The 22,742-nt window shown below is 35.4% G+C and overlaps 5 protein-coding genes across 7 annotated transcripts; 3 read left to right on the top strand and 2 right to left on the bottom strand.

Annotated features, from left to right (window-relative positions):
- Window positions 1-93: 93 nt before the first annotated feature.
- Window positions 94-3,234, top strand: LOC133691303 (uncharacterized). The gene is made up of 5 exons (XM_062111750.1): window positions 94-242; window positions 947-1,357; window positions 1,457-1,540; window positions 1,651-1,722; window positions 2,759-3,234. The coding sequence occupies exons 1-5, from the start codon at window positions 192-194 to the stop codon at window positions 2,951-2,953; spliced, it is 813 nt and encodes a 270-aa protein (XP_061967734.1). The 5' UTR covers window positions 94-191; the 3' UTR covers window positions 2,954-3,234.
- A 73-nt stretch (window positions 3,235-3,307) lies between these two features.
- LOC133691302 (uncharacterized) lies at window positions 3,308-5,228 on the bottom strand. Of its 2 annotated transcripts, none has more exons than XM_062111748.1 (6): window positions 5,079-5,228; window positions 4,820-4,987; window positions 4,602-4,724; window positions 4,200-4,430; window positions 3,943-4,107; window positions 3,308-3,843 (listed from the first exon to the last, which is right to left on the bottom strand). In XM_062111748.1, the coding sequence occupies exons 1-6, from the start codon at window positions 5,124-5,126 to the stop codon at window positions 3,541-3,543; spliced, it is 1,038 nt and encodes a 345-aa protein (XP_061967732.1). In that variant the 5' UTR covers window positions 5,127-5,228; the 3' UTR covers window positions 3,308-3,540. The 2 variants fall into 2 exon arrangements, with proteins under 2 accessions (XP_061967732.1, XP_061967733.1); XM_062111749.1 differs by having other exon boundaries at window positions 4,820-4,949; window positions 5,079-5,217.
- A 1,947-nt stretch (window positions 5,229-7,175) lies between these two features.
- On the top strand, window positions 7,176-9,984 carry LOC133692117 (chloroplast stem-loop binding protein of 41 kDa a, chloroplastic). The gene is made up of 6 exons (XM_062112823.1): window positions 7,176-7,623; window positions 7,724-7,845; window positions 8,454-8,556; window positions 8,638-8,776; window positions 9,031-9,308; window positions 9,652-9,984. Exons 1-6 carry the CDS (start codon window positions 7,234-7,236, stop codon window positions 9,832-9,834), a joined length of 1,215 nt encoding a protein of 404 aa, XP_061968807.1. The 5' UTR covers window positions 7,176-7,233; the 3' UTR covers window positions 9,835-9,984.
- A 314-nt stretch (window positions 9,985-10,298) lies between these two features.
- Window positions 10,299-13,305, bottom strand: LOC133692116 (RAN GTPase-activating protein 1). Of its 2 annotated transcripts, none has more exons than XM_062112821.1 (3): window positions 13,075-13,305; window positions 11,044-12,698; window positions 10,299-10,669 (listed from the first exon to the last, which is right to left on the bottom strand). In XM_062112821.1, the coding sequence occupies exon 2, from the start codon at window positions 12,683-12,685 to the stop codon at window positions 11,054-11,056; it is 1,632 nt and encodes a 543-aa protein (XP_061968805.1). In that variant the 5' UTR covers window positions 12,686-12,698; window positions 13,075-13,305; the 3' UTR covers window positions 10,299-10,669; window positions 11,044-11,053. The 2 variants fall into 2 exon arrangements, with proteins under 2 accessions (XP_061968805.1, XP_061968806.1); XM_062112822.1 differs by having other exon boundaries at window positions 10,299-10,659.
- Window positions 13,306-19,325: 6,020 nt separating this feature from the next.
- LOC133692072 (cyclin-U3-1) lies at window positions 19,326-21,932 on the top strand. Its single transcript, XM_062112754.1, has 3 exons — window positions 19,326-19,712; window positions 20,624-21,036; window positions 21,323-21,932. The coding sequence occupies exons 2-3, from the start codon at window positions 20,636-20,638 to the stop codon at window positions 21,579-21,581; spliced, it is 660 nt and encodes a 219-aa protein (XP_061968738.1). The 5' UTR covers window positions 19,326-19,712; window positions 20,624-20,635; the 3' UTR covers window positions 21,582-21,932.
- Window positions 21,933-22,742: the final 810 nt, after the last annotated feature.

Genomic DNA, 22,742 nt, shown 5'->3' with positions numbered 1-22,742 from the left:
ATTTTAAAATTGTAATGTATACAACGACAACAAAAAAAAAAATAATATACAATGAAAATAACTAATTAATAAATAAGGGCGCAGGAACTAAATAGGTAGGGGGAACAATAACGCATGACCTTCTTTCAGTCACCTCATCTGACGCCTCTTCTCTACTGTCTCCAAAGCATTTTGCCCGTGAGAGAAACACCATGGGAAGGAAACCCAATGCTCTTGTCAAGCTCAAAGAAAGGATTAATGTCGTAAGTTGAACCACCATCAACAACATGCTTGCCCTTTCCCCCCTTTTAACAAATGTCCGTAGACCAAGTGATTCTATGTCTTTTCTTTATATTGTTTTTCGGTCTGTTCGTCCTGTCTTTCACTTGTTTTTTTTTTTCCCCAAAAGACTGGTTTTTCTCTTTTATAAATTGTTTTTATCTTCCTGTTTTCAGTTCGTATTTTGTATGTCCTGGTTTATTTTACTCATTTTTCTATGTAGTCAATGTTTTTGGTTAAAGTTTTCATCTTTTAAATTGGATATTGAGAAGTAGCTTGGAAACAACAAAGTTTGTTAATATGCAATGACCCTTCGTCTTCTCTGCTTTTTAGCATCTTACGATTGCTTGATAATCATCCTATGTAATCATGGTTCGGGGTTACAAAGTCGCTATTCCAAAAGGTGGTTTTTATAGTTTAGTTTTGCGCTTGTTTTATTCTATGATTTTCCTTTGTTAATGTTTGTGGTTTTGAATTACAAATGTCGTATATGTGGTATAGAGGAAATTTCAAATTCTGGCCTCGTTATCGATGTGCAAGGCTTGAAGTGTCCACCCTTTTAGTGTTGTTTTTTTGGAAATATCACCATTTAGCATTTATTGTATTACCATTCTTACAGTTCCTTGAAATGTTTAGTTGTTTGATTTGATTCAGTTTTGAACTGATAGTTGTTTGATTTTGATGGAAGGCTGAGAGTACAGTTCCTACTGTTACAGAGGTGCACTTGGAGCACAATAATAGCAATTCCTTCTTGCAGCCTGAAAGCTCGAAACAGCCTGCAAATTCTTCCTTGGAGGGAGTGGAAATGAACCTTCAAATGCAAGCAGACTTTGCTACATCTTCAAAAAAGAAAGCAAGGCAAACCCCTGCCAAGGTTAGGCGATCTGAGCGTCTTCAAACTTCAGCTGTGGATACTCAAAACCAAGATATTGAGCGTGTCATTGAAGAGATAACTCTCAGTGGAAGCGATGAAGAAGAGGACCCTGTGGATGCAGAATTGCCGGAGCCTACTTTGATGGGCAAAAACTTGGAAGGAAAAGTAGACTATATTCTGAAAATGCTAGAGGTGCAACGTAAGACCACAGATGTGAAGTTTAAGGTATTAAGTTATTACCTGGGATGTAATTAGCTTTCTTGTTCTATATATCTTTGCCATTTTTATTTACTCCATATGTAACAGTAGTTGACTTTGGATCAGGCAACCAAGAACTCTTTTAGTGGGAACTGTAGCGGTGGCGGTGATATCACATATAAAAGCTTATATATTGATTCCGAAAAGAAGGTGATCTTACTCCAGTGGCATGTTGAGAATCCTTTCTTTTGTTATGTTATCATCCTTAATTATTTTTAGTTTAATTCTTGGATTTCATTTTTTGGTTATTTGCTTTGTAGGTTGAAGCCTTAATGGAGGAAAATTATCAGCTTACTTTGAAGTTACAAAATGCTCTTGGCAAAATAGAAGCAGTATGTTTTTCTTCCTTTATTTTGTCTATGTTTTAATTGGACTTGTTTATAAGTAGATGTGAATATTGAGAGGTAACCATTCTCTAGAATCATTATAATGTCCCATGCATTGAGGAATAAATTGAATGTTTTTCATTGTAGTGACAAAGTTTCATTATCTGCTGATGAGCTTTTGTTGACACCGCTGAGTGAGTTAGTACGGGTGGTTTCTTGTATGTTGGAATTTCCTAAGTTTTTGGTAATAGTTATCTGTGTCAAGGTTTGGGGCACATCTTGGGATCATTTCTTTCCAATCAAAATGTGGGTAACAAAGTGTAGGTTCTATACATTCTTTTACTAGTGTTTTAAAAATAAATATTTTAAAGTTTTCATTGTTTCTTCTATATCTCCTCATGGTGTCCATATCACTTCACTGATTGCCTAGACAACATGACAACCCTCTTTTGCTTGAGTTCTTTAATACATGAATACCAGAAGCATGCAAGATCAATTCTGGGCTAGTTCTGTTTTCTTTACACATTTTTTTTTTTTTTGTGAGACAGAAATACATTAGTTTACAGGCATCATACTAGTCTCTCACTGCTTCCCCCTCCAACCTTCTTTGCTTGAGTGCTTTAATACACGAATAGCAGATGCATATGACACCAGTCCATGGGTTTAGGCCAGTTCTGTTTTCTTTATTTATTTATTTTTTCTTTTTTGAGACGGAAGTGGTGTTAGCGCTGAGGATTGAAATTGTAAAAAATTCTCTCAAACAAATCACACTCTTCAGCTTCCTGAAAGCAATGAGTTTTTTTTCCCCTGCTAAGTTCATATTATCTCTAAGTTGTATATGACCTGTCCAGCTGGCAAATTTGATGCGTTTGAATAGGTCATGCGTTTAACTTCTTATTTATTTCTGAATTTCTTCTTGAGTTGTGATGTGCTTGTTTGCGTCCTTTTCATAACCAGAAATGCTTTACGGATGGAAATGGGGGAAATAACGCAGTTGTTTTTGTCACGATCACACATTTTGACATGACTTTGTTTTCTGTAGTATGAGAAGGGGAACCCTATGGTTTGTGATATGCTGGAGAAGTTCAATGAGATCTTGCTCTCACAACTATCATCTGAAGCAATTGATGGCAATTTTACTGCACCTGAAACTGGTCTTGAGCATAGGACTGCTGCTAAGAGAAAGAGACTCGACAAGCAAACAAGAGGGAACGGACACTCTGACAATCTCATGTAGTCTTTGTTTTGCTTCGATGGAACTAGCGGGCTCCTGGACAGAATATCAGGAGCCCACGATCACTTCTTTTCTTTTTTTTAATCAAAGCAATACTTTCGAGGTTCAAGTCGCTGTATCATTTGCGCCCGTTTATCCGCAGCAGGTGTTTTTCATCCTTCACTTTTCAGCAACTCTCTGTTTGATTAGCCATGAAAGGAACTGAACAGCTCTGATAAGTTCATTATATTGCTCACAAGGAATGGCAACATCGGGCACTCAAAGGAATTGAACAGTTCTGATAAGTTCATTATAGATACTCTATTGCTCACTTTTGAGGTTCCGCTGTTGGTGAAGGAGATGGATAAACAAAATATATGCGCAGTGAAGCCCCATTTATTCTCATAATGATTAATAGTGGGAACAAAATTACACCGTACATGAGGAAGGCACCGAAGATCCACATATCAAGCAACCCATGGCTTCACCTGGTGTAAGGTTTTTAACAGAGAAACACACGACAAAAATGTACAGTTCAAGTGGAACTAAAATAAGAACCCTGATCAAATTACTGACAAAACCGGTGACTGCCTCTCATTCTCCTTGGTTATTTACTCATCCCCTCCTTCGTAACAGGATTCATCGATTGAAGTGGCAAATCCAAAAACATTCTTCTGAGGTGTTTTTGCAGTTTCACAGTCATCTTCATTGTCTTCCATGATAGAGGATGATGGAGAAGAAAAGTCCAAGCACATTCCACGTATAACTTGCTCATAGGATGCAGAGAGATCTTGTGTTGTGATTTGGTGGTACTCTACAAGCTGGTGAAGGCATTGATTTTCCCGTTTAAGATTAGCATTTTCATTTGCTAATCTGGATTTTTCTGCAAGTAGTGCTTCCATTTGAAGCCTCATCTGCGTCGATATATAGGCATATCGTGTTGATCAAAATTGCAACCACAATTATTCTACCATAACCTAGTCAATTTGAGTGATTGTACATCAAGGGCTTACCAGATCATCTTCTTCTGGTCTAGTCCCTTCACAGAATCCATCTCGAATCCTCCTGTTTTCCTCTTCAAGCAGAGCGCATCGCTCTTGCATAAAACATAAATCGGATCTTATGGACTTCAGTTCCCTAGCAAGTGCAGCTGCTTTTGTTGCCATGGAAACTGCCAGCTGCAGAACACCAAAGGACAATAGCAATTAGCACAAAACTTGATAGCATGCAACAGATCAAACACAGCACTAAACAGAAAGGAGAAACCAACATTTTTGGCTCTCTTCAGCCTTTTATTCTCAAGGCATTGCTCATTTCCCTTGTGAAAATCGTTTTCTTGATCTTCTGATCTGTCTTCTGGGTCAATCTTTCTCTTCAATACTTTCTTTCCTTCTTCTTCATTTTGTAGCTTTTCTTCATCTTCTCGTTTGATCTCAGAGTCCTCGAGTACACTGTGGAATATTTCTCTCAATGTGGGTGGTTCAGCTAGATGTCTAGCTCCCTGAAAACAGAGAAAACAGGGAAGTAACAGATTGACATCAGAACCAGAATTTCTCTGATCGAAAAGAACAACTCCAGGATAAGCAGGTAAAATATATTTCTTATGGAGACAAAACCAAGTTTGACAAGTACAGTAAACAAGTTTTAAACTCTAAAAAGAGTTGCCATCCACCTGAAGAGCATTGTCCAGGTTATTAGAGAGCTGAGAAAGGTTTTGAGAAATGGAGTCAAACCCTCTTAGCAGAAGCAACGAATCTTCCTTCATTCTCTTAGCTCGATCTGATTCACCTACTCTCTGTGAAAAAACAAAAACCATCTGTATTAAGGCTATAAAGAAATCGAAACAAGAATCAATGGAAAGAAAGATGAAACTTAAAAGTTAAAACAGACCACATGTGTGCCAAAAGAAGGATCAAGATTGAGCTGATCTTGACCGATTGAGACATGGCGTTGCCGATTCTCAAGAAGCGTGCCCATCCGGCTACGTAGAGCGCTCCAAAAACGCTTGTCTGAATCCGGGCTAAACAGAGGAGAAGAAACCATCAAGCTAGTAGACTCCTTTAATAAGCAACCAATGTAAACAAAATTAGAGTGTAACAAATCAGCTTAAAAGAAGAGAATCAAGGAGAAAAGGAAGGAGGGGGGATACCTTGTTGAGGTGGGCAGCTGGGGATGGGGAATCCACTGAAGCAGCCATGAGAGGGTTAACGGCTAGTTTCTTAGGAGGAGAGACTAATGGTGGTGGCGATGGGCATTTAAAGGATAGGGCACCGATCTTAGGCTAACGTTCGAAAATCAATCTGAAGTATTTTTTTTTAATGATCTTGTCTCTGTCTTGTTGCGCTATCTAAAAAGTGTACGGACTTGGTCCCCTCCTTTGAGATCATTTAAAGCAGTTGTGTTTTTTCAACGCGCCAGGTGGGCTCTCATTTTGTGATCCAACGGTTGCGATCTGCGATTTAAGATCCAGTGAGATGGGGTAAATAAAGTAAAGTAGCAGCTCCTGCCAACTTATCCTTGGAACAAGACACTTTAATTTATCTTACTTGTAGTGATTATTAAGTTACAGAAATTAAATACAAATATAAATATCTTTTTATTACTTTAAATTAATGTCTTTTAGATTATGAGAATATATCCATTTGTTTTAGAATGAGAAAAATAAACATGAAGATCAATATAATAAACAAGAGGAGGCATTGATGGGCAACATTCAAACAAAACTGAAATAATTTCATTGTAATTTTAAGGAGTAACTCAATTTATTGAATTTATTTTTTAATAGTCATGAGTTTAAATCTTTTTAGGATACTAAAAATTTATATGGTCGTTAACTTCAGGATCCATAGAATTAATTGAGGTATTCACAAGCTGACCCGGATATCTACATTAATAAAAAAAATTAAAAAATAAGTTGAGTGTTAAGAATTAGTCAAATTTTAAATATAACCTTGTAATATAATGTGTAGAATTTATATTAGAGTTTTTTTTAATGGTTGGATATTTTTACATCATAAAAAAAGGATAAAATTTTCTATAAAATATATCTATATATATATTCAGCTCAAATGATTGGAATTTCAACTGGAAAATTCATTTTAGACCTAAATTTTTTTCTATGCAAGCCATGCTAACGGCAAACCATCTCCGATAATTTTTTTTATTAAAATCATGGATAACACAACAATTATGAATTATAGTATGAGCCATCATGGCCAGCTAGTGTTTTTTATTTTTATAAAAAATACATGGATAACATTAACAAATAAACCAGCTCAACAACCAATACTATGTATGGTTTAGAGGTATGGTAGCTTTTTGTCAAAGGTACAATACTTTTTAAGCACATATCACACCTCTAAAAGTTATAAAAATATGCTTTTTACTCAAAAAAACACAAGCTATCTCTAAATCAAACACCCTCTAACATTAATTTTTCAACAATAATATGTCTCTTTTTCTATATAAAAAAAAAGTTCAGAGCTAGGGTTTATAAATAAACCCAATCACCCATGCAAGAGGGGATGCGATTCTAGCACAATGCAATCTTCATACAAAGCCAACATTCCCAAGCTGTACTTAGCCATAAAAAGCAGGACCATGCTAACATAGAGCCATACAACCCTGACCATCCCGAGCTACACTTAGCTATAAAAAGCCAAACCAGGCTACACACAACCATACAAAACTATACCATACACATACACATACACATACACATTCCCTATATTTTATTTTTCTCTTTATGTATATTATTCCCTCTTTATACACTTGCTAATTTAAATATCAAAATATCCTCTATTTTCACAAGGTCTAGTTTTTTCAGAAACATTTCATAAACAAAGGTTTAAGCCATCAATCCACCTACCCATTCGTAGAAAGCCTGAGTTTTATTTGAAGTTTTTCTACTATCTCTCCAAGAATATTGTCCGGGGTTTAGTGTATATTTAGTAATTTTGTTGAAATTATTTTTTAAAAAAGTGTTTAAGAATTATTTAAAATATAATTAATTTACTGATTTTTCAAATAAAAAATATTTTAAAATCATTTTAAAGATATTAACTGCAATCCTGAATAAAGCAAGGTAGGAAATTTAGAAAAATAAATAAATAAATCTGTGAACTCATCACATTCATGGTTCGCTCTGTAAATTTTCTCATTAACTACAACCAATCATCTCAATTGTAACATTGAAATTACCTGGGAAATTAACTGCATAAAATAAATGAAAAGTCCGGCCGTTACCTTTATCTCCAAAGAACTGCTGGTTCTCAATTCTCATACGATAAAAAAGGCAACAGTCTATGGCTACTCTTGCTCCTCCATCATCATCCTCTCTCACCTTCTCCAGTCCATCTTTGCAGCTTTCTCATCCTTCTCTCTTATGCTCATCACGCCTTTCTCTTTCTTCTTTGTCGCAATTATCCCCCCTCTCTTTTTCTCTCTCAATATCTCCTTCTTTTGCTGCACACCCCATATGTTCAAGACGCCTCTTTACCTCCTCTTCCACAGTCAAGGCTAGTGCTGCAGAGAAAAAGAAGGTTCTTATAGTTAATACGAACAGTGGTGGTCATGCAGTTATTGGGTTCTATTTTGCTAAAGAGCTTTTGGGTTCTGGCCATGAAGTCACTATCTTGACTGTTGGTGAAGAGAGCTCTGACAAAATGAAGAAGCCTCCGTTCAGTAGGTTCTCAGTAAGTTCTAAAAATAAGAATATACAGATACGTGTGGCTTATAATTATCTGGGAAATTCTCTTAACTTTGGCTGTTGGGGCTTGGTTTTTGCTTTTGAAGGAAATTGTGAGTGCTGGAGGGAAGACAGTATGGGGAAACCCAGCGGAGGTAGGGAAGGTTGTGGAAGGAGCAGCATTTGATGTGGTGCTGGATAACAATGGCAAGGACCTGGATGCTGTGAGGTTTGTTACTATATTTCTCGTTGCTAGCGAGTAACTAGTATTTAAACATGTAGGCGAGGCATGTCATGTTGTTAACTTGCAATGTGATCCACTATGTTCAACTCCATAATTCGGTGGTTTTAGTAATTTCTGATTTGGGACTGTAAGCAATACGCTGAAGGATGAAATGTTGGAATATTTCAGTTAGGGAATGGCCCATTTGCAAATTATTTGATGGATTTGGCTTGAAGTTCATGAATTTAAGCATTTAGCATGTTTACTAATTACTAATTTCTTAGTTGATTGCAGGATTTTATATTTGAGGGTACTGGGAATTGACATGGTCAGCGAATACTTCTGTATATTTTATAGCTAAGAGATTGGCAAAATTGAAGATAAGGAACTGACTGTGGGATTCTGAAGATAAGAAAACAGTTCACAATTCGAATAAGCAAAAACTAGCATCTAATACCTACGGGCTTATGATGGTTGTTGAATTTTAAGGGATTAGTAACTTTGTGGTGTTTGTGCTGATTGTTTAACAATCATAGTTCCAGGAAGATGTATTCCTGCAAGTATATACAGTTCCAGCTTCTCTTTTGATCACATCTGTTTTTCTCCCTGCATAGGCCTGTAGTGGACTGGGCCAAGAGTGCTGGTGTGAAGCAGTTCTTGTTCATCAGCAGTGCTGGAATCTACAAACCAACCGATGAACCTCCTCATGTTGAAGGGGTAACGTTGTGTGTTATGTTTCCAGTAGCATTCAAATAGATTGGAACCTTCTGAACTTGACTGAATTTTTCGTCGTTACAGGATGTTGTTAAAGCTGATGCTGGACATGTTGGGGTGGAGAAATACATAGCAGAGATTTTCAGTAGTTGGGCTATATTCCGTCCACAATACATGATTGGGTCTGGAAACAATAAAGATTGTGAGGAGTGGTTTTTTGATCGTAAGTACTAAGTAGGCAGCTAGGCGATAGGGGTATTGTGCAATGACTCGATGTGGAGGCAATAGGGGTTTACGATTATCTCTGATGATTTCGTTTCAGTTTCATTTTAACAGCTGCTAACGATTGTTCTATGTCAATGGTGTCGAACTCTTTACTTCTCTATCATTAAAACTTTTATTAAAAAAATATTGGAAAATTTCCCAACTGTTAACTTCTGTCCATGAGAAAACCTGATTTTGATCTACTGTGAACAGGAATTGTCCGGAAAAGGCCAGTGCCAATCCCTGGCTCTGGGATGCAACTGACTAATATCGCCCATGCCAGGGACTTATCCTCCATGCTTACTCTAGCAGTTGAGAACCCAGAAGCTGCATCTGGCAGGATATTCAACTGTGTAAGCGACCGCGCTGTGACCCTGGATGGAATGGCCAAACTCTGCGCACAAGCTGCAGGTCTACCGGTAGAGATTGTGCATTACGATCCAAAAGTTGTTGGAATTGATGCAAAGAAAGCTTTTCCTTTCCGAAATATGGTAATGGCTTATTTTCATCTCATCATGAATTACGCGCTTAATTACTTCAGTTCATTATTTGTCCACCTTGAATCATCACTTACAATTCTACTGGACAGTTTTAACGATTTCATCTCCTCCTGCATACCCTACCCCTTTTATGTACTTCAGGGCGAAACAATAACAGTAATTAGATTGTAGAAAACACCAAATGATGCGCTTCAGCTGTATCATATTACTCAAGTTGCTGTAGAATTTATACTGGAAGCCATATAATATGCCTTAATGTGTTCTTTACACTAGAACCTTGCAACTGTTTGAGCAAATAGATGGCCTAAATAATTGGTCCATGTATATCGTGCAGCACTTCTATGCGGAACCACGAGCTGCCAAGGAAATATTGGGATGGCAGGGTACCACAAACCTTCCTGAAGACTTGAAAGAGCGATTTGATGAGTATGTAAAGATTGGCCGAGACAAGAAGCCAATGCAATTCGAGATTGATGATAAAATACTAGAGTCACTCAAAGTTCCAGTAGCCGCGTGAATAACAATCACGATATAAAATCTACCTACCCATTGTAGATGGCTGTAGGAGCTGCATTTTATCTCTCATCTCTGTTCTATATTTTGTCAAGAATTATTTATTTTTTAAGAAATTATTCATCTGTTAATATAATTCTGCGCATTGGTTATAGGTCTAATGTGTGTTTGATAATGCAATTGTGAATGCTTTTCGTGTAGCTCTCGCATGAAAAACATAAAATACATGAAATGTTTAATAAAAAATAATGTTTTTTAAAGTGTTTTTTCTGATAATTTTGAAATCTTTATATCAAAATCATAAAAAAAAATCAATTTAATAAATTTTCAAGAATAAAAGTACTTTAAAAAAACATTCAAATGCTAAATGTTTTGATGAAAACTCATGTGTTGCTCTGCCCAAAAAAAAAAAAACATTCAAAATTATACTTGCAATATATCTTCATAAAAGCTTCAGAAATTCATGCCTTGATATAAAATAAAATTTATCACGATTAAAATATTAGGCTTTGATTACTACAGGTCTGCTTCTAATGAGATTCTGATGTTCTGCCATGGCTAAATACAAGGGACCCGTCCAGGTTATTAATCATCTCAAATCCTCATTAAAGAATTTAGAGAAGGAAATAACAAGCATTGTCAAGATAATTTATCTGCTAGCTAAAACCATGGTTTTAGGCAAAGTGTAGTGACACAACTTTCAGAGCAAAATCCGACATCCCTATATGTGTGATGACAGCAATAGTAGCTCAACAGTGTGATCATGGATAGAAAGCTCGTCTGCTCCTGGATCTTCATCAATGACAGTCTAGCTTGAACTTGATTGTACCTGTAAGATTCTATGCATATTTTCATGCGCAGATTGTATTTCAAATGTCAAGAAAGGAAGCATAAACTAGATCAAAAGACGGGAAGCACCGAGTGCATGAAGCAACTAGAAAATGAAAGATAAAATATTGCCAGCAACAATACAACATTGTTTTGCAAATTCTAAAACTAATCCAATTCCAGGTACATTAAAACTAGAGCTAGTAAATTTGCTAGTTTGATATCTGAATGAAAAGTACTTTTCTCTGCAATGGTCTACAACGGATAAATCTATTACCCTATGCTATCGCAGTGGACTACCTTACACAGAAAAGGCTAGTAATCCAAAACTATCCATGGTCCATGGATGAATTTCAAATATAAGAACTCCAAGGCAGTAAAGTACCTGCGATGAACTACTCTTCATGCTTGATTTCTAGTCCCTTGAGTTTTGATTCCAATTCATCTTCATTGTCAGTATCCTCATCCTCCTCTTTTGCATCTTCATCCAGATCTTCTCCATCTGGATCATTCTCATCCAAATTTTCAAGCACATTAGGCAAACCCTTAAATATATCCTTCACCTCATCAATCCCTTCATCAGATATATAATTACCATTGATATTTAACGATTTAAATCCAGGCTTATCCACAACAGCCTGTGCCAGGAGCCTTGCCCCAGCTCGTCTAATTGCATTAATGCTCAAATCAACTTCATTTAGCTGGCCATGGCCCCCTTCAATTGCCTTGGCAATCAAAATAGCACCTTCATCCTTCAGTTCATTCTCAGAAAGATTTAATTTAGTGAGAAATTGTTTTGCTGCAATGCAGGCAGCCAAAGAAGAAGCACCTTTGGCTGTAATGTCATTCCCAGCCATATCCAGAACTTCCAATGAAGGTGCACATTCCTTTAAAGCATTAGCAAGTGCTTCTGCCCCCTCGTCCTCCAAATTAAGATAACTGAGGTAAGCTTCAGTAAGGTCTGCAAATGCAAATAAAGACCTGCTCAGAGCAATACCAGCTTCCACACCAAACATATTATCACGTAGATCAAGCTTCCTTAAATGGTTACATGATCCAAGAGCTTCAGCTAGGGCAACACCACCTTCCAAGCCCACCCTTGTTGAAGAACATCGAAAATCCTCCAGCACAGTGGAACATTTCACCATCTCAGCAATAGCAACTGCACCTTCATCTCCAGTCATGTTATTGTGAAAATGAAGGACCTTGAGCTTCTTGGTTGAAGGAATCAGCTCACAAACTGCACGTGCAGCTTCTTCCGAGATACCATCATTTATCAAATAAAGCTCCTCCAAATTATTCTGGGTCTTGAGAAGTTTCCCAAAAGCCCTGACACCCTTTTCACCTAAGGCATTGTTTGAAAGGTTCAGATACCTCAGATTACAGCCTTCTAGGGCTGAAGAAAATATATTCATCACTTCAAGAGCTTCTGATTCCGATCTTCCTGCAACAAAGTCCGAAAGGTCCACTTCTGTCAATTGATCCTTTATGTACAACAAGATTGGTTCTGTGACATGGGCTGCCTCCAAGCCAAAGCTTCTATTGCTGAAACATATCCTAGTATACAAGTTTCCTGGCACCTTGAGGGGTTTTAAAACTTCCTCAGCCTCCTCTCCACTAATAAATGCCCGCCGGCCACCAGATATATCAAACACGTTCGCAAGAGTAGCCGCACCTTTATCGGCTGTCGCTGCCACCTCTTCATCCTCCTGTATTCTGGGCCCCCTTTTGAGAACCTCCAACATAAGCCTACTAGACTCTTTAGCATATATCTGCACAGCAGAACTTCCATCACCATCCGGCTGTTTCTCATAGTGCTGGTTTGCAGCTGCAAAAGCCACCTCTTCAATTTTCTTGGCATCCTCCTCAGCCTCCTCTTTGCTCAACAACCCATACTTTCTGGAGATAAAGGATGGGGTAATGAAATTCTTTGTCATCCGCTCTACAAGCATTAGCCTTGTACTCTGACCAGGGGGCCACAATTTGACAGATATGCGGTGCTGCAAAGTCTGTGTTGCAGAATCCATGTCGAAAAGTAACCTGGAAACATACATACACACCATAACTACTATCATCTATAAATCCATGCCCTAATCTAAATAGCAGTCATTGATAAGCAATACAGAGGGGCATTCTTCTCTAGCAATTTCGAAGATTTTTCCTCTTTGAGAGTTATAAGACTACAGTAACTTTAATCAATAAAATAAAATACACAGTAATTAATTTGTCAGCAAATACAGTTCCAAAACCAAAAGGCCACCTTGAAAATCCAATCAACATTAACTTAAGACTAAGTAAATGATAATATTATCCAAATGAAAATAGAGAAACCACACAGATCCATGGATCCAAAAAACCAAATCGAAGCTTATCCTAGATTTCTTTGGAGGAAGGAAAGGCAATGGTGAGTGAGTACCTGAGACGAAGCGAGCACGAGTAAGAACCCTAATTTTTCCGGAGAAACTATTTGTTTTTTGGGAGATAGAAAAATGGGGGTTAAGGGAATCGCCGAATCGGTATTTTTAAAATAGGTGGGGCCCGTGGGGGAGTGATAGTGCAAACTGCAAACTGTAATCTTCGAGCTGCAGAGGACAAGGAGAATAAAATAAAATAAAAAAGGTAAGCTTGCGGGAATTGGAGGGAACTCAAATCATGCTTCGCTTAAAATTAGTGCTGGTAATGAGTTTATGGTAAAATGACGAGACTATCCTCTTTTTTTGTCCTATTGACGACCTTGTCAGTTAGAGGCTGGACGGGCATTTCTACCTGGGCTGACCGTGTTTTGTTCATTCGGCCCTTTTCCCTTCCGCATGTCCAAAAGATGACTAGTAAAGGACAGGTGTCAATTTTTTAATCCTTTGAGGCAGTCTTATCATTGAAGAGCTTGGATTTTTTACTGGTGCAATGGCCTCGCTGCACCACGGGTTAAAGCAAAATTTATTTTTAAGTGCCATACAAAATTTAAATGTTGGTAAAAATATCTCATTAAAAAAATAAATAGATTATTGAATAATAATTTTATCTAATTTTAAGATAAAAATACATTAAATTCATTTGGGTTAATTCAAGTTGATTTACAAAACTTTTAGAGATAATTTTAAAAAATAATAATTGAACTCGAGTCAACAAAAAAAATAATGATGCCAATCATGCATACCATGGAATTTAGTAAAAAAAATTTATTTAAAATTTTAGTTTTGTTTAATTATATGATAATAAATCATATGATAATTTTTTTATATGGAGTATTTTATTAAAAATGAAAAAAACACATGATAGATGCACAAGGTAAAAATAGCTAAAGTAAATCATTGATGATAAATGATGAAATTACATATTTTTTCTGTTGTTTTGAGTTAAATAAAAAAATAAATCATTGATAAAAAAAAATGATGAAATTGTATTTTTTAAAAATTTAATGGACAAAAATGCATTAGATAAAAAAAATAATAAAATGGATATTGAATATTAACTTGTTAAACATAGGGCACAACTCATTTACTCGATTAGGTTAAATTATTTTTTTAATTTTTACTATCAAAATATAGATGACAGGATAAAATACAGACAGAAATGATCTCAGATGCGCACCTGGTATCCTAGTCTGCATCATCTTGAAAAATAAACTAAGTGCATATGCCTCTCAACATGCTCTCTTGACCCTTATCTATATATTTATTTTAAATCTATTAAGGGTGTTGTTCACTTTTTTTTTTTGGATAATAAGCAGACAAGATGTCCTAAATAATATCCGGTGACCAAGGATTAATGAAAAATTATGGGTTCATTTTTTTGTAAAATCTCTATTTTTTAACCTTAAACTTCTATAAAACCTAATAAAAACCTTAATAAACATATTTATAGCATAAAAAAAACAAAGCTTAAAGAACCCCAAATAAACCTAAATTCAAAATTCTTCTCATAGTCAAATTTGCCTCATCGGGCAAGTTAAAGGAAGACAAAACACACACATAAAAATTCTCTTATCAAGTGAAACTTATTGGCACTGATATTAACTATTTCAGTGGCTGAAATGATTACCAACAATGATTTTATATCTTTATGCTAAAATTTGGCGAGCCTTTCTCTTTTATCTCACAAAAAAAAACTAAAAAATAAAAAAATGAATTTTTGTAGAAAAAATTAATTCCTCGTAATTAAATGGATTGACCACCTATTAACTAAAAAAAAAGAATGTTAAAATGAACTTTTCAAATGAAATTAAAAACCATTATTTATTTTACCCTTTATCTTTATTCTGGTTCCATGTATCTCAATCTATTCCTCTCCTCAAAAAATAAGCAACTTAATACTAATTTGTGCACAAAATAACTTAACTGTACAAAAAAATAACTTGAGAATTAATATTTTAAAAAATATTTTTTTCATGATTTGTAAGAAAATACATAATGATATTGACATGATGCACTATAATTTTGTTATAGTGATTTTGTCTGGCCATTTAGTTTTTTTCTTTTTTTACTTGCAATGGTTCAAAATCTAATACACCTAGATGGCCTGAAATTCATGGTTTAAAATGCTTCTGTTAATCTGAATGGAGAAGAAACCCCCTCATTCAAAACGACAACTATTCCCGTGCTTCTTGATGCATTCCGAGCTGCCGGAATTTTACGAATCTAGCATTTTATATTTTAACAAAATGAAACACGGCACGCGATGTCTCGTGGACACCAGGCTGATCGATCCTGTCTCTCGTAACGGGCTATTGGCCCTGCTAATGTTCAGCCTCCAAGTATTTGGGTTCATGTGAAGTAGATGACTCGTTGTTGAATGGGCTCCTATAAAGTGAAGAACTTCATATTTTAAAGGGCAACGCCTTGCTCGTCGTTTGCACCTCTTCATCCATGATGATTTCAAGCCTGGTTAGTTTATCTTCAAAAATTAATCCATTGCTATAGACCACACAAATAAATTCTAGATGGCACGAGACAACGTCTGCGTCGGGGCGAGCAAGACACATTAAATTTGAAGATTTTTATACCTCGTATATGGGTGGATGAAGGTGCATGTGATCTATAGTTGAAATTATCTATAATGTGTAGTTTTTTTTTAAATCAACTATGATGAAAGATAAAATGTGAGATTTTCTGTAAAAATCAATTACCTCATCCTCGCATTACTAGAGCCCGCATCTTCGAGATTGCGGTGAAGATTGGTTTTTAAAATATTTTTTATTTAAAAAAAATTAAAAAATTATATTTTTTTTAAAAAATACAATTAAACCACAAAACAAACTCAATCTAAGCTAACAATATTATGCTTTCTATCTTGCTACACTATAGTTAATTACTTGATTATGGATGCTTTCTATCTTGTTACACTATAGTTAATTACTTGATTATGGAGACATTGACACATTTTAGAAAGAATTTTCTCTTCATCAATTTTTATTTAATTTCTTTCCCAATTTCTACATGTTCTACGTATATATGTTTTATTTACACATTATACATACATGCACACTAACTTAACCGTCCGAGTAGTTCGTCAAGACACTTTTCAATGCTGCTAACTTTCAATGTTTGAACTTAATGTGCGTAGGGTTTGGAAGAACACCGCTATCATTTTTCTAATCCTTTAAAGAGGCTCAATATCACTTACAATAAATCCATCTGCCTACATGCCTATCATCATTAAGCTGAATCCTCAAAACAGGAGGAAGAAAATGCATGGCAGAGAGAGCCTTGTGTTGTCTCCTGCGGGTAAAATTCAGAACCTCGAGTTTTCTAAGCGATTCGTTAGAGAAAACATTGGATCTCCGTAGACAAATGATCACCCTCTAGCTCTCCGAGATCAAAATCTGGATCCTATACCAGAGAAATTACCCTTTCAACTGTTCGACGCGTGGGCATGGGACCAGTGCATTTTTAACCATGTTGGATTGCTGGTTTGGAGGTAGCTGGTGGATACAACATTTTCCATAATTCAAAGGTTTGTTTAAGATTAATATTAATGTCGGAACCGACACTTTGCCAGCTGTGAACACTGTTGTCTGGTGGTATTATATACATAGACCACCGTGGCTGGATGAATTTGCCAGGTGGGTGACATGGACATTCCAACAATTATATTCCTCATCCTGGGTGTATGGCATGCTTCTCATTATTTTAATCAGACTAGTTCAGGACAAAGACAAGGAAGGCGTTACAATTCAACACATGAAAGGAACGAGCGTATGTTTACAAGGCGACTTATGGCACCTGGTAAAATCAAAATTTAAGCCTGAGAAAATCTCTGACACGTCAAGAAAATCTAGGCAATTCACACCTGATCTCTCTCTCTCTCTCTCTGTTTATTTTTCCTGGAGAATTTGTGGTCCCCTCTAGCTTGCGTTGTTCCTGTCAGGTGGAAGAGCATTTTGCGTCTTGTTATGGAGAAATGAGGTGATCCTGAAAGCGGAGACCGATCAAGAATTTGACTCGTGACTCCGCTTTCACTGGTGGTGTTTTGGTCCAATTATACTGCCGTGAATAATGGTGGTCGTGTTAGTAATAATGCCGAACACCGGGCATGAATCTAAGTGGATACACCTCGTCCGTTTAGATACAGATCTTGTCAGTTTTCTCTCTTAAAAATACAGATCCTGGGCATACCCACAAAAAAAATAATCCTATAAGGTCTCCACTATTTTTCTACTTCTCACGCAACCTTCAAGCATATGGTCCGAGTGTGTTTGACATTATGGTTACGGGTGCTTTTCAAATAGTTTTTCGTGTCGAAATGCATACCAATAAAATTTTTTCATTTTTTAAAAATCATTTTTGACATCAGCACATTAAAACGATCCAAAAAATACAAACCGCACTCAATTTTAACAAAAAAAAAATTTCAAATTTTGATGAAACGCAGTTACAAACACAATACCAAACGATGTCGGAATGTCTACTTGGATTTTGGAAGATGTTTGAGGCGAACATCTTAGTGACAAATCTTCTAATTTCTCTGCCATGTACGAATTTATTACAATTGTTTTTTCCGGTTCAGAAACTGTTTAGCAACGTGTTTTTAAAAAATTCAATTATTTTTGTTAAAATTTAATATGATTTGTGTGTTTTGGATTGTTTTGATGCACTGATATCAAAAATAATTTTTTAAAAATAAAAAAATATTATTTGCATGTATTTCGGCACAAAAAAATATTTGAAAAGCAACCGCTACCACACTGTCAAATACATTTTTAAGATATTATTAACTTAAAATTAAATGTATTTAGATGTGATAATATATAAATAAAAAAATATTATTTTAACTAATCTCTTCATGGTAATGTAGATTATTTTAATATATTTAATTAAAAATATATTAAAATAATATTCACCACCACAAAAGGGTTAATTAATAGTGGAATTACAAAAACTTTAAATAATGTAGTTCAATTGATTATGTTCTGAGTTTGTTTTTTAAATGTTATTAGTTTGAATTTCATAAATTTTAGGGTTACTAAAAACTTATATAATAATTAATTTTAAGATATATAAGATTAATTAAGATGTATATGAGTTATCTGAATATTAATATTAAAAAAAATAATGGGATTATAGGATTCCACCATTATTAAAACTAAATAAGTGATGGATAAAAAGGTCAAGTTCTGACTCCCAATGATTATCGCGGTAAGTGAGGAAGTGGCGGTGGCTTATCTTGCGCCGTGATTTAATAAACAAACAAGCTCCCGTTTTTTGAAAATTAAAAAAAGAAACAGGGAAAGAGAAAGAACTAGACAGTATTCGGTAGAAAAGACGCGGAGTTGACAAATATCACCCTCGTGATGATGGTGTATACTGTATTTAAAGCATGTATATAAATAATTGTTTTTTAAAAATATTTTTTATTTAAAAATATGTTAAAATAATATTTTTTATTTTTTACATTAATATATTAAAAATTATTTTTTTTTTATATCAAGGACCCAAACTAAATCCATTTTTGAACGATTCTAAAAATATATATCATCTTGTATATTCAAATAAAATTATATTTTTTAAGTATTAACTTCAAAGTTTAAACTTGATAAATTAAATAAAAAATTATATATTTTGAATTACCAACCAAATCCTATGATTATATATATATATATATAATTATCATATTTTTTTGACCTAATTACTCATCAAATTAGGTTTGTTTGTTTTTTTATGGCGTATCTCTTCATATTCGAACATATAACAAGGAGGTTGAAAGTAAATTCATTAATCACAATGTTATAATATTAAAATACATGGAACTTGAACAATCTTCCTCAAATCTAAGAATCTAAATCATGGATAATTTTTCACTCTCAAGTATTTTAAACGTTAACTACAATTTTTCTCTCTGATGTATGTTTAATATTATGATTTGTGATGTTTTTTATTTGAAAATATAATAAAATAATTTTTTTAATTTTAATTTTAACATATATTAAAATTATTTAATTTTTTTTCAAGCTAAACACACTTCAATGCAGTTTTTTCAGCAAAAACAAACTGATACTTCTTCAAATTCCCAACATTTTTTATCAGCATAAAATAATTAGAATATAAAAGAATGAATCTTGAAAAACATTATTTTTTCAGGAAAAATACCAACAAAAAAGATGAGAAAAGGTGAAGTGGGTCCCCGCCCCAAACCAGATTAGAGAGCAAAGAATCCAAGAAGAGCTTTTATTTCGCAAGCCTTTAACCATCTTAACAATGGCGACTTACTTCCATTCAATATTACAGCAAATCATTGATAGATAGCACCACCCTACCGACACTATCGTCCATTTAAAGTTTTTGCACAGAGAGAGAGCTATTTCCCCTCTTCCATGTGACGAGAGAGAAAAGAGGGACCTTACTTGTAAAGAACACTTAATATATCAAACAAAAACAATAAAAAACCAATCTCTCTCTCTCTCTCTTTGCTTTTCTTTGTTAGAGGGAGAGAGATATGGCAGAGAGAAAGAGAGTGAATGGTCAAATTTGATGAATCAAGATTCACAGTACTCTCTCTCTTTCTCTCTTCTGTGTTCAGTGTATCTACGTCGTCAAAGAGAAACATCTCAAGAATTCTGTAAGCTTTCAGTTTCTTGTAATTTTGTATTTTGTTTACTGAATTGGGTACTTGATAAATACTTGAATTTTCTTCTCCGTGCTTTATTTGATCTGGCTAACAGTGCTGAATTTTATCTGTCAACTGTAACGTTTCATTCTGATTAACTACTTAAATCAAGGTATTAGGTTCAAAGTTTTTTACTTTACCGCCAAAAGTAGTGTTAATATTCCATATCTGGGAAAAAACGAACTGGGTGGCCTTGAGATCTGGACTTGGTTAATGAAGTGAGTATTTATCTGGCTTTAATCCGACCATTAATTATGGTCACAAATCAGTGTGTAAAAATTTGGATTTTTATTTAATGCTAGCTAATCAGTTTGCTATGTGTTTTTACCAGCAATTGCAGTCCATAATAAGTGACTGAAAGTGACTGGATGAGCTTTTGAATTCCGCTAATGTTTATTCTGTCAGTTGATTTTGCTGTCCAAAATGTTTGTCTTGTAGTATGTAGATTTCTGGACCTGCATTTAGGTTCCCTCCCTCTGATTGAAAAGTGGTACCAAGGAGAGATGCTAATGAATGATAAGCATCTTATCTTGTTTGGTTGTGGAGAAAAGAATCGAGAGAAAAATGGGCGCATAGGATGCTAGAGTTTAATTTTGTTTTTCTACTACTAGTTCCTGAAAAGTTTAAAGTTGAGCTGATGCCCTTCCTCTGCATGACAGAATGACAAGAGATCTTATCAGTTCATTCATCTTATTTTCTATCCCTTTGTTTCTATCATTCCATATCGGCTTCTTTAGAAAATAAAATGACATATTAGGCTCTTAGAAAAGCTATAGAAATTATCCTGAAAAAGAAAATTTGTTAAGTTTGATGCATTTGGTACTTTTGGTGATAGCGAACTTACGGTTTTTAATTCAATGCAGCTCATTTCAGATATGGAAGCTCTTTCACCTGATACTGGAAGTGCAGACTCGGAAATATACCAAACTTTGGGGCTTAAGGAATTAAGAAAAGGAGTTTTCAAAGTTCCTAGGGTTTTAATGCTTCTTTCTTCACTTCTTGAGAGGTCTGTTCAGAAAAACGAAATTCTAAAGGAGAAAGCTCAGATCAAAGATGTTGTTACAATATTTCATGGTTTAAGACCACCTCCTGTAAGCATTAAGCAATATGTTGATCGCATCTTCAAGTACTCTGCCTGCAGCCCTTCCTGCTTTGTTGTTGCACACGTGTACGTGGATAGATTTCTCCAGCAAACAGATATTCATTTAACCTCCCTTAATGTTCACCGGCTCCTGATTACAAGTGTAATGATAGCAGCAAAGTTTGTAGATGATGCGTAAGTTCCAACTCCCTAGAGTAGTTTATTTCTGTTAGCTAAAATTCCAACAGTCTGTATTGATCCTGCTGAGTTAAAATAAGCACACAAGTATTCCTTTGAGTCAGATACTGCACACATGAAATTTCTGCACGAAGTTGATTATATATGCTTACATCTCTAAGGTAACCTGGTATTAAATCTGTTAGTTCATCTGGCAAACAATCGTTATATGGGAATTGGTTTTCTTTTTTGCATAATTTATTGCCTTGGACTCTTAAACCTGATGTTCCTTGCGCTTTTGCAGATTCTTTAACAATGCGTACTATGCCAGAGTTGGAGGAGTAAGCAAAGAAGAATTGAACAGGTTGGAAATGAAGTTTTTGTTTAGTATAGATTTCAGACTTCAAGTAAATGTCAATACATTTGGAAAATATTGTTATCGGTTGGAAAAGGAGTCTTCTGATGGGCTTCAGATTGAACGGCCAATCCAAGCATGTAGAATCAAAGAAAGTTGGTCAAGCAAAGATGATTCAACCACTTGTGCTTCCACGATTGCAAGATGAAGTAACCAAACCATGTCAATGTATCATTTGTAATCCCACGTTTGTTTGAACACGGTCAAGTCAGAAATTCTGGAAATTGAATTTAGATGTAGGTGCTTTGATTGATTATTGGAGAGACAGCATTCTTGCTTGCTCATCTTCGTATCGTCATTACCTCGTGAAAGTTGTCCCATGTTTTCTACGTTGGGCTTTATGATATCTTTTTGAGGCCCTTTGGTTCCCGTTGTTATTGTTCCTCGAGAGTTAGCAGGCATCTTGCCTGCAGAATTTTTCATGTACAGGTTAAGCGATTTAAAGATTGATTGTATGAGTTGCTGTGTTTCAATTAATTACTGCCAGACTTGACGAAAACTTTTCTCCTTTGTGGTCGAATCGGCTCCCGGTAAACCTAAATGCAACATTGCATTGGAAGCAATCATCACTGGTGCCATTTCTATGTATGCTTCTTTTTGTTTTTTGAGAAAGCAATTTCATGTCCGCTTGTTTGTTTGTAATGTTACTTTCCTTTGCTTATTTGGAATGCTGGATTTTATTTAAATATATAGGAAGGTTAGAATGAGCTGAATAATTGCTGAATCCTGTGATTTTTTAACTTGACGAAGTTGGATGATTTGATTACTTTGGGTTTGGGGTTAACTTTGAGCATAGCAATTTCTTTTTAGCAGCTTTATCAGAAAAATAATTGTGATTCGCAATGTGAAGATCAAAACATCACCAGTATCAATGAAGCTCGAGAGCCACAGCTATGCTAGGGGGATTTTTTTCTGTTCTTTATTTACCTGGAGCACCAAGCGGTACACCCTGAAGCAGCACCACGCATCAGCATGTCAGCTAACCTGCCTCGGAAAATGGTGAGCACCGTGTCATCACCCCACCGTCAAGGCTCCCGGAGCAGCCTCTCAACTTTTCAACAGGAGAAGGCAAATAAGTAGATGAAAAAACAGGAAATTTTGATTTACGTAGCAAGTTCTCTTGCAGACGACAATTTCTAAGAATAGACATAACCCAGTAGATTACATCAAAGGCAGGATCTTTTCCTTTTCTAGACAACTCCAGTTTTTATCTTTGCCAAATATTCTGAGCTGTGCTATTTGATTTCCGCTGAAGGGGTTTACAGTCAAGATCAATATCCACAATATCCGACTTCTGTTCCTGCCGCTT

This window comes from Populus nigra, chromosome 4 (genome assembly GCF_951802175.1).
Source record: "Populus nigra chromosome 4, ddPopNigr1.1, whole genome shotgun sequence".
NCBI lineage: Eukaryota > Viridiplantae > Streptophyta > Magnoliopsida > Malpighiales > Salicaceae > Populus > Populus nigra.
The sequence above is the reverse complement of the archived record's forward strand: the minus strand, read 5'-3'. Positions and strand labels throughout refer to the sequence as shown.